Source organism: Loxodonta africana, chromosome 4 (genome assembly GCF_030014295.1).
Source record: "Loxodonta africana isolate mLoxAfr1 chromosome 4, mLoxAfr1.hap2, whole genome shotgun sequence".
Lineage (NCBI taxonomy): Eukaryota > Metazoa > Chordata > Mammalia > Proboscidea > Elephantidae > Loxodonta > Loxodonta africana.
The window spans coordinates 93,071,771-93,083,052 of NC_087345.1; the positions used below are offsets into that span (position 1 = coordinate 93,071,771).

The 11,282-nt window shown below is 48.3% G+C and overlaps 1 protein-coding gene across 1 annotated transcript; it reads left to right on the forward strand.

Moving 5' to 3' along the window:
• Window positions 1-7,863: 7,863 nt before the first annotated feature.
• Window positions 7,864-11,081, forward strand: FKBP11 (FKBP prolyl isomerase 11). Its single transcript, XM_003405756.4, has 6 exons — window positions 7,864-8,090; window positions 8,274-8,339; window positions 8,731-8,818; window positions 9,122-9,155; window positions 9,525-9,595; window positions 10,830-11,081. Exons 1-6 carry the CDS (start codon window positions 7,971-7,973, stop codon window positions 11,045-11,047), a joined length of 597 nt encoding a protein of 198 aa, XP_003405804.1. The 5' UTR covers window positions 7,864-7,970; the 3' UTR covers window positions 11,048-11,081.
• The last annotated feature ends 201 nt before the right edge of the window (window positions 11,082-11,282 follow it).

Genomic DNA, 11,282 nt, shown 5'->3' on the forward strand with positions numbered 1-11,282 from the left:
TTGTTTCCTGCTCTTTCCTATTCTTGTTTCGTTCCCCACTCTATCTTTGTGGTCGGTGAGGTCTGTGCCTCTTCTGCTGCATTCCATCTCTCACCCTCTCTAATTAGATGCCGGTCCAAAATAGGTTTTACCCATTTCAGGCCCCCACCCACCTTTGTATTCTGGCGGTCCTGGGACCACTTTGGGGCTGAGGGTGTTAGGAAGCAGCCTTGGAGGTTGGCCTTGGCACTGGTCTTTCCAGCAGGGGGCAGTAAGTGATCTTGGTAGTATCCCTGGCTGCTAGGCCCTTGCAGGGCCATTCCCAGGAGGGAATGGGGGTGGGGGGGTGGGGGGGTGGTCCTTTCTGCATTCCCGTTCACCTAGCAGCTCTTCTGGGATTGGGAGTTTCATTCCATTCTTGTCCACTCCCTCCTCCTCCCCATCTGGTGGGTTTACTTTTATTCTTTTCCTTGTTCCAGCCTTTCTTCTCCCTGGGGACCCCCCTCCCCACAAAGTTTGTGGTGTTACAGTGGTAACTACAGTTCTGAACTAGTTTTTCTCTTTTTTTCTCCTCTGGAATGTAGATTATACATGTTTAATAACTCACCTTCTCTATCCTTGCTCAAAATGTGGGATACACGATGACTGTGACCCTGGTTGGAAATTAAACTTGTTTTATGGAGCTTTGGAGCAGACCTTTATCCTTGATATGCAGCAGCCATGGGACAGTGGTTTCATGGTGAGGGCTGTTCTGTCTCTAGTCCCTCACTCCAGACTGTTCCTTCTCTCAGCAGAAGGGTAAAGGGAACACTTGGCTGAGGGGAGAGAGGTTATGGAAACTTAGGCCTGTCTTCACACTGCTTGCTTTTCTCTATCATAGCCCAGAAAAGCCCAGAGGGGAGCCTAAAAAAATTGGGCTCCAGAGTGTGAGGGCTTTGTAATTTTGCTTCTCTGGTTATAAAGGGGTTAACCCTGAACTTACCTGTACACTGAAACCTGTGAGAGCCAGAACTCTGCAGAACTGCCTTGTTTTTCTGGGTCTCACAAGTTTTCTGCCTTGGACAGGGTGAAGTCTTAGCACTGTCCTTTGCTCTATATTAGTGGAAAATATTTGAGTTTTCATTTTCTGACAGGCTTCTGCCTTACACAGGTTCTGGCTTTTGCAGGTTTTACTTGTTGATAGACTTTAGGGACTTCAGTGGCTAGATGGCCCTGAGCTTGGTGTGCCTCACATTGCCTCCACTCTCGGATCTCCCCAACCCTCCTTAGCAGATACTTCCAGTTGGAGCAGGGTTTGCTCTATTACTGCTATAACACCAGCTTATCCATAGATCAGAGTCCCCCTCACCCACCCAGTTCTGGACTTTGGCAGTGAACAAGCATGAACAGTAGAGGTCTGGGTGGTGTGAGGAGCTAGATCTTCCTTATGACTGATGGCCCTGCAGCAACTCTACTTCAGGCATGTGGTTTGCCATAGTCAGGATGCCAAGCCTCATCCAGGGAGATTCCATAAGAGTCTTAGGGAAAAGACCTTTTTCATAAAGCCTCCATCCCACTCCCACCACTGTTGTATTCCTCTCCTGCTACTGCTCTCTGGCTCCAGGCAAAGAAAGGGATAGTGCCGCATGGGGGGGTGGAGTGGGTGGATGAGGTCTGAGTGAGCCAGGCAGGCCCCCCCTTGCCACTTTTCTGAAGCTTTGAGGCCAGAGGTCTGCCCATCTTGCTGTTGTGGGAAAGGGCAGAATTTAGGCAAATAATGAGTTTGAGAGCCCCAAGTACTGGTGTAAAGTATGTAATTTGTATTCAGTCACCTCCCCACTGCCTCCCCTGCCAGTTTTCCCTATTATTAATAAGCCATTTTCCCTGAAGGACCAGTGCTTCTGCCCTTAAGCTACTCCAACCAGACATCCCTTTATCAGCCCCATACCTTTCAAGCATTACCCACTGACACTTCAAAATCAGGGTACTTTTCCTCCTCCTAAGCTTCTCAAATTTAAGCTCTTCAAAGTCCTGCTTGGTGACAAGTTGCTGATAAGTTAGGAGCACTTTTTCCAAGTGCTTTATTTGTAAAGTAGTAAGTAAATACCTTCAAGAGAGACAACTTCTCATAAGATAATGATAATGGAGAGGATTTAGCCTAATGGAGGGGTCTTTTGACCCCTAAACAACTTGAGGAGAGTACTTAGTTTAGGATGCCAGGAAGGCGTTGGTAGAGGGAGCCCTCTTGTGGCAGTAGCATAAACTTTCCAGCCTTTTTGTGGGGGACATGAAGGCAAGAGGGGGTACTCAGCCTGGGAGGTAAATGCTTAGCATCTAGCTCTTAGAACAAACACAACTCCACCTTTCCAGAATGTGAATAATTCAGCCATGGCTTGGCAGAGGCCCCAGGCCCGAGGTCCACTTTAGGATATTCCAAAATGAGCTTGGAGAAGGCCAGCAGAAGGGATTGGATTGACCCAAGTGAGATGGAGAGCAAAGCTGTCCTCTTTTTCATCCCAGAGTATGGGGGGAGTGACGGATAATGAGTGAGGTATGAGCTTGATGTATTCTCAGACTAGAAGTATCAGGTCTGAAGACTTCAGGGATTTACTGCACCACTTCGTGTTCAGATGCCTAGACTGGTCAGAGCAGAAAATCGAAAAGTATTGATTTAGTACCTTGTACATGCCCACACCTATGCTAAGAGTGGGACGGGCCTTAGGATCCATTCCTGGCATGCTCTGGAATCATTTGGAATACCCATGGTAAACCATGTGGGGTAATGAGAGTTGGTGTACAAGTAACTAGGAGAAAATTCCCCTGCCTCTGCTGCTGCTGCTTAGTGCAGGGAGTGGTGTCTGTGGACAGGCAGTCATGATATGAAGAGTAGCCTTGCTTCCAGTTCTGAAGGGGAGGAGGTAGGAGGGCCAGAGTCCAGCTCTCTTACTCTCTAACCCAGCAAATGGAGGAATGGGGTATCATGCTGGTCACTGGGGTGTGATAGGATCCAGATGCCTTCTTTCCTTTGCAGGTTTCTCATTTAATTGAGTTTCCTAGCCTTGGTTGCTGGGAACCTGAGGGAGGGGAAAGAGGACCAGGACTTGAGTATGGCTAAGGGGAGCAAAACCACTTTGGGCCTCAGTGGTTGGAGGTTTAGAAGTGAGGAACTTGGTTGAGACTGGTCACCATCAAGGCTTGAAGGTGAGCGTCTACCGGTGTTTGTCATTTTAGCATGAGCTGCAGAAGACAGTTTCTGATTTAGTTTAGGAGCACATCTGGCTTCTGAGCTGAGCCTTGTGGAGTGGATCACTTGGCTGGGGACAGAGGTTATGGAAAAACTTAGGCCTGTCTTCACACTGCTTGCTTTTCCCTATCATAGCCCAGGGGGGAGCCTAAAAGAATTGGGCTCCAGAGTGTGAGGGCTTTGTGATTTTGCTTCTCTGGTTATAAAGGGGTTAACCCTGAACTTACCTGTACACTGAAACCTGTGAGAGCCAGAACTCTATAGAACTGCCTTGTTTTTCCGGGTCTCACGAGTCTTCTGCCTTGGACAGGGTGCAGTCTTACCACTGTCCTTCACTCTGTATTAGTGGAACAATATTTGAGTTTTTGTTTTCTGACTGGTTTCTGCTTTACACAGGGCTCTCTGTGCCCTGAGCTGACCAGTTCTATGTATGCATCTTCCTTCTTCTAAACCAGGGACATTGAGAGATGTCTTTGTGTAGTTCTGGTTAGTCAATCCAGGCTAAGCAGCAGGAGGGTTGAGAATGATCTTTCTTAGACATCCCACCCGCACCCCTCAACTGCTGCCCCTCCATCCCACACACTGATAAGAGCCACCCTAGGGCAGAATTGAGTACAAGACCTTTTAAGGGTTAGAGGACTTAGCTTGAGGCTCTGAGTCTCAGGGTTTTGGTTGCTAGAGCTGAGTTCTGAATATAGTAAAGAGGGGTGATTTCTTGGCTGTGGGTTACAGATGGGAGATGGGGAATCTGTTTTTGCTTGTGCCAGCTCTTGCATTGATGGGATACTAGAGAATGGCTAGAGAATGGGGAGTTGGGGGGAGAGGCAGCTGCTTCATTCTTGTATGAATGAGTACATAACCACATGTAAAAGAAAACCTAATCAGTCAGGGTATATATACACGCCCTTGAAAATACGGCCTCAAAGTTTGAACTCAGATTTGCATATGCTGACTTAGGCTTTTTATTTATTAACAACCTGTTAATAATAAACATATTAAAAACATTTAAAAAGCAGTGCACTGCTCACTATTGGGTATGTAATAGACACTCAACCTTGATGAATGAATGAGTGAATGACTAAGCATCGTTGTCCTTAACCAAGCTGGGCATGGTGGGTGCCCTGTTGAGTCGTGGAAGCAGGGGCCTGTGGTAAGGTTTCTCTTACAGAGAAATTTTTGAGGGTGGAGGCTTTTCTAGGAGTAGCCCTCAGATTAAGTTGTACCTCCAGCCAGGTTGGGCCAGCTCCCCTACCCTTAACAGAACTATCAGACCTTTCTGTATCCTCAGGTTCCTCCTAACATGACCCATGGAGAAAGCTCCTTTCCCCTTGGTCCCACCTGGGTTGAGGTGGGCTTGTACTGTTCTCTGTGGGTAGATAATGTTGTCTTAAATAGTTCTTTCCATTTCCACTATCCTCCTACTCCACCCCCATTCCTTCTTCCCATTCAGGTTCCCAAACAAAGCCTCAACCCTGGACAGGATGGTAGCTTTCCAACTCTATGATTTTATTCCATGCGGCTGATGCATCTGTGCAGGATGCATTGTCACCCCTTTGCTCAGAAACTTCCATTGGGTTCCCACTGCCTTAGTCTGACATTAAGACTCCACAACAAGCCCGCCCTTCCTTCTTCGACTACCTCTGTCTCTTCTGGACAAATCCCTTACTTTGCCAAACTAGTCTCCAAGACACCTGACCCTCTGCCTTTACCCCATTTCTGACTTGTTTAAAAAATCCCTCTTTTCCTCTGGGAACTAACTCAAGCTTCATCTCCTCTACAAAGCTGCCCATGACCTCTCTAACCACCAGGACTTTCCCCCCTCCACTCTGGCTCCTTTAGCTCTGTTAGCACCACTCATTCAACACCTCCCACACATTTCCCTTGTATTTTTGTGTATCTTGCTCATTTGTTTAATATTTAATTTAAAAAATATTTTTGTAACCAAAATAATTTGTATTTTAAAAGATACAAATAATACATCAATGTACAGAGCAAAATGTGAAACTTGTTCCCCCTAATCTTCTCACCCCTAAAGGTAACCACCACAGCTAGTTCTTTTTCTAAATGTATTGTATCTACACTTAGGGAAAGACTTATATAAAAATGGGCTCATCTCGCTATCTGTTTTCCTGCTACTGGCTTTTTTCACATAAGAGTTTTTGTCTTACAGATTTCCCATGTTAGTGTAGTTAGACCTACCTTTTTAGTGGTTTCTCAGTTTTTTGTAGTATTCAAAATAAAACATTTGTCTAGAATCTTATATGGAGGACACTGTGCAGCTAGGACTTACGGGGCTACAGACCTGACCATAACCTTGTCCTTGCTGTCAGTGAGCAGGGGAGGACTTTGGGGGAAGATGAGGAGGGAGTGGGACATACACAAGTAACTTCAATGCAAGGAAGAATATAATAATGACCCTGAAAGTATACCACGAAGTTCAAACAGATGTCACTTCAAGCTAAGAGGATCAGAACTTCACAGAGGAGGTAGCATTTGAGCTTGGCCTCGAAGGAGCTTGACAGGTGAAGGAAGAGCATGAGCCAGGGCCCAGAGATAGAAACACACGGTAATCCCAGATCACAGGCCTTGAGCAGGAAGGGCATTTAGTTCAATTCCATAAACATTTATCTAGCATCTCCTATGTGTGAGACACCATACTAGGCAATGAGGATATGGAAATGAGAGATTCCTGACTTTAAGAGGCCTTTGGTTTAATGGAACTAAAGCCAACAATAGGGTCGCTATGAGTCGGAATCGACTCAACAGCAGTGGGTTAAGTTTAGGGCCAGATGGTGGAAGTGCTTAATTGCCGTGCCAAGGGGTCTGGATTTTACTCAGCGTGCAATGTGGAGCCATGACAGACTTTTTAGGGGTTAGGTGACATGACTGAAGCTATGCACATAGCCGCAGTGTACAGAATGGGGTAAAGTGGGGAAAGGTTGGTGATGAGGTGTCCAGTACTTTAAAAAATTTTTTTAAACAATATGTTTACTTCTGCCTCAGTTAAAAGGTGCTTGGTGGTAGGCAGCCCAGGGCTGGGGACTTAGGCTTCTGTCTTTTTGCTTCACCATCCTGGGACATAGCTTCCATCCTCATCATTGGCCTCATGGTCTAATATGAGGAGTTTAAGTCTCTCATCTACATTCCAGGAAACAGAAAGGAGGAAGGAAGGGAGATGGGGGAGAGCACACAATGATACATGTCCTAGCTGAACTAGTTCCCTTTAAGGAGCCTTCCTAGAAGCTTAAGACAATACTTTCAACACTTCTGTTTATGTCTTATTGGCCAGAACTTAGGCACATGGCCATACTCAGCTTTAGGGGAGGCTTGGAAATATGCTTTTATTTTTGTTTTAAAATGTTTCCTTTTAAAAAAAAAAATTGAGGTATAATTTGCATGGGCAAGTGCTGACAAATGTATATACACCCATGTAACCCACATTGCTATCAAGATTTCTATTATCCCAGAAATCCCCTCCTGCTGAGGATTTTTTTTTTTTTTAAACAATTGAAAAGAGAGGATGAAGGCTTAATTAAGATGGTAGCCATGGGAATGGAAAGGAAAGGCTGGAGAGACTGTGGAGATGGAATCTGAAGAAGACTGGTTAGATATGGGAGATGAGAGAAGAATCAAACTGCTGACGAGAAGAAATGGGAGGGAATCTCCGTTGTGGCAGGTGGGATGGACGGAGGACAAGGACTGTATACAGTTTTGGCATGTTGAATTTGAAGTGCAGGCCAAACACCCAGGTGGAGATACCCAGTAGGTAGTCGTGTCTAGAGCTTGGGAGGGCGGTCAGGGCTCAATGGTATCAAATACTAGAGAGATGCTGAAGAGGGTAAGGACCAAGAAATAATGACCCGTGAATTTGGTGTTTTATGATCTCACTGATGACTTTTGAGGAAGGAGAATCCAGATGCCAAGGCCTGAGTAGGTAGTGAGAGTTTAAATCATGCAGAAGGGGACTGATAGGATCACATGAAATAATTTCAAAACCCTTTTAAAAACGGAAGTCCTTACACAAAAGGTTATTCCTCTTGAGAAATTCGTCGACGAAAGAAGAAAGGTAATGTTGGAAGAAAAAAGCAGGGATTCACAGCATTCTGAAAGGAAAATGGTCCCTCGCTCTTTTAGCTTTCTAACGTACAAAGGGATAGGACAGCTCCCTGCCTCGTTTTGAATATAGGACCTCCAGTAACCAAACTGAAGGGGTGAAGGTGGGAGAGGGATGCCACCTGTGACAACTAGGGTTGAGTGGGCAAGCCAGACACAACCAGGGTAGGTGTGAGGAGACACATTGCTTAGAGGAAAGAGCCAAGAGCTGACATGCTGGACTCAGTTCTCTGTCACCACCTAGCTAAATGACCTTGGGCAAGTTCCCTGAACACCCAGTTTCTTATCTGTAAAATGGAAACAATTATGCCTACTTTTCAGGGTGGGTCTTAGGACTAGAGACAAGCGCCTGGCATAGTAGGTAATCATAAAGGGTGCTGTTATGTGACCCAGCCCCTCGCTGTGGAACAGAACGGCTAACGGACGGTCAGAATCTGCGATCTCCGGATCCTAGAGGGTAGGGAGAGCTCCCTGAGGCCTCCTCCCTCCAGGAGGTGGGGACAAGGTGGAGGAAGGGCTGCGGGAGGAGGAGCTAGCGCGTTGCGGCCCGCCCCGTCCAGTCTGGCCTGGGCGCTTGAGGGAACGCTGTCCTAGTCACCGCCAGCCGAGCAACCTGTCCTGGTGCCCACCCCGGTGCCCTGCCCCGCGTTCAGTCATGACCCTGCGCCCCTCACTACTCCTGCTCCAGCTGCTGCTGCTCAATGGGGCGATGTGCCGAGCTGAGGCGGGGGCCGAAACCGAAAGTCCTATTCGGACCCTCCAAGTGGAGACCCTGGTGAGGAGGAGGCGTCTCCGCCCCCAGCACCGCGGGCCGGGCCTTGTAGGGGGTACACCCGGGTCTAAACGAACCTGGGAGCGGGGGGAGAGGAAATGCGGGAACTGAGTTGGGGGTGCTGGGTCTAGAGGCGAGAGCGGGATCTTTGGAGGAGCCTCGGTGACTCCTGTAGCCCGATCGTAGGTGGAGCCCCCCGAACCGTGTGCCGAGCCTGCTGCCTATGGAGACACGCTTCACATCCACTACACGGTGAGGGGTCTGGGGGGCCGGGGCGGGGCCTGGGAGGGGGCGGGGCCCTGATGAAACACGTCAGCTTTGGCTTGGACACGTGGCAAGCGGTTCGGCGGAGGAAACTCGGGCCTCTGGGGTCGTCGAGCACGTGGCGGGGGGAGGGGCGCACCTCTTCTCTGCCCATTTCCTCTCCCTGCTTTTCCGCCAGTTCCTCCCCAGCACTGAGAAGTTAAGGGCGGAGAGATCTCCGAGAACCGCCAGCCCTTTGAGGCTTGTTCCTTTCTGCCCAGAAGGGAACGCCAGGCTGCAGCTGGAAGGGGGTTGCCGCCGCCCAGCGGTCCAGGTGTGTGTTGCGCGCCTGCAGTGGGGAGAGGCACTAGGTGTGCGCTCTTGATGCTCTCTCCCCCAGGGCAGCTTGGTAGATGGACGCATTATTGACACCTCTCTGACCCGAGACCCTTTGGTGATAGAACTTGGCCAAAAGCAGGTGATCCCAGGTATGTGACCTGCGTCTTCCATTCCACCTCTTCCCAATCTGAGCCCCTGCTTTAGCCTTTTTAACCTGTAATCTGCCCTAGAAATGCCCCCTGGAATGAGTAACGTGATCCAAGGGCTCTACCAGCCACCCCCTGAGTTTCAAACCTCATTTCTAATACCCACCTCGCCCCATACTCCGCTGGAAGTCAGGGATTTGAGAAGTGGGGAGAAACTCAATTGAGGGTCAAGGGGGAGACTTTGCCCTCTATTGGGATTTGGGGAATGTGGGTAGCTTGTAGTTCAGTTGTGTCTTCTTCCTCAAGGGCTGGAGCAGAGCCTTCTAGACATGTGTGTGGGGTGAGTATCTGGGTGAGTATCTGGGGTTGGGCCTGGGCATCCCCTTTTTATGGATAGAGGCTTCCACTGCCACCATTACTCCTAGAGCAGACAGGGAAGGGAGGGTAAGGGGTTCTGGCTTCGCACTGGTCAGTGGGAACCCTGAGGACATGCAAAGCCTCTGTGCCTCTCTGGCTGTGGGTTTTGTTGGAGGAGTTGAGGCATATGGGGAGTTGATGCTTTTGTTTGGTGCTCAGGTGGGGGAGTTTGCGTTTCCATTGTGAGTGAGCTGAGGGTAGCCAGGGACTTTTGCTGGTGGGACTTCAGATAAATGGAGGCTCCTGGCCCACCAGGTCCCACCTCTGCTGTGTCTCACATTCCTTCCCTCAGAGAGAAGCGAAGGGCAATCATTCCTTCTCACTTGGCTTACGGAAAAAGGGGATTTCCACCATCTATCCCAGGTAATCTGACTAGGCCTTTCTCTCAGGCCATCTAAATACCCAGCCCCTAAGAGCTCCAAGGAGCTACACACTTTGAAACTTGAGAAGGTCTAGATCAAGTTTGCTGAAAGGGGCAGGAGCTCCTGGGCCTCCTACAGGGCCACATTTTTCCTTCTCAGATCACCAAGAGGTGTCTTGGTCCTGACGGCCAGTGACTTTTTAGGGAGACACCTGCTTGAGCCACATGAGTCTGCTGCCTGTGCCATCCCTCAGAAACTACTTCTGTCCTGCCTTTTTCCTATGATTTCACATTGTGTCATTTGTGTAGCTGGCATGGCTTCTCACCCCATCCCCACCCCTCCTTTCAACCTCCACCAGGGAGAAGATAGTAAAAATTGTCACAGTCAGGTATTTCCTAACAATATAAAACAAAAGGCAACTTTTAAACGCCCTCGTAGGTCACCGTTCATAGGTATTCTTGAAGGCCTAAGGCTGGACAGCTTTCCCATGATGCATCTCTCTTGCTTCTGGTTATAACAGATGTTTAGTTAGCTAAAATGTGTTGTACTCCAGATTATTGGAATCATAGTTCTAATATTTCCAGCTTAGAGGGAGGCCCAGACTAAAAAGAGGGGAAGGGGGCTAGGGAGAAACTCTTCTTTCCAAACCTCTCTTCCCTCCCCATTCCGGTTGCTGCTTGTTTACTTCTATTTGCACTCCCCGTCTGCCCCCCCCCCCGCCCCACGCCTTATTTCTTAAGCCACATCCTTCTTTCTTTCTGGCTCTAATGTTGAAACTTCTACCTTCTCTAGCCATCACATTGAGCGTGCTCATTCGCTGGTGGCATTAAAACAATTTCTAGTTTAAATCCAATTAATTTCAGTTTTGCAAAAATTCTATCCATATGGCTGTTTAGAAATGGGGGTGGGAGTAGGGGTACAGTTAGTATAGATGGTTCTCTCACTTATTGATGGGGAACAGCCTGTACTTTTCAGATTGACAGTTTTCCTGTGTTATCAAAGACCTAGCACTGGGCCTAAGCCACACTTGTAGCTGGGGTCAACATGGCTATCACTAGACTCTGTACATAGCCTTCCCCTGCCTTTGTCCAAAGAACTCAACCACATGTTTAAATCTTGCCAGCTTCCCAGTTGGCTTTGTCGTGGCTCACCCTCCCTGTTGTCATTTAGATTCTGAGCCCTGGAAAAACGCACAGAGATTCTAACCCCACTCCACCCCTTCTCTGCCTCTCCAGCGGATGCAGTGCTGCAGTTTGATGTGGAGCTTATTGCACTGATCCGAGCCAACTACTGGCAAAAGCTGGTGAAGGGCATTTTTCCTCTGGTAGGCATGGCTATGGTGCCAGCCCTCCTGGGCCTCATTGGGTATCACCTATACAGAAAGGCCAACAGACCCAAAGTCTCCAAAAAGAAGCTCAAGGAAGAGAAACGAAACAAGAGCAAAAAGAAATAATAAACAATTAAAACAAACAAACAAACAAAAAAAACCTTTGCATTCTTCACCTGATACTTTCTGAGGTTACTTCTGTAAGTGGGATTGAGGAAAAGGACTGAGGGAAAAAACATTCTGGGTTGGCTCTTACCTGGCAGGGGGATGGTTGGAAGCCTTGAATCACCTCTCCCTGGCCCCCTCTTGCTTTCCTAGCTTACCCCAGTGACCTGGTCTTGGATACTCCCATTGGAGCCCT

Excerpts from the sequence above, each read along its gene's own strand:
- FKBP11 (XM_003405756.4), top strand. The coding sequence starts at position 7,971 with ATGACCCTGCGCCCCTCACTACTCCTGCTCCAGCTGCTGCTGCTCAAT. Across the intron at positions 8,091-8,273 it reads CCCTCCAAGTGGAGACCCTG|GTGGAGCCCCCCGAACCGTG; the intron begins GTGAGGAGGAGG and ends GCCCGATCGTAG. Across the intron at positions 8,819-9,121 it reads CCAAAAGCAGGTGATCCCAG|GGCTGGAGCAGAGCCTTCTA; the intron begins GTATGTGACCTG and ends TTCTTCCTCAAG.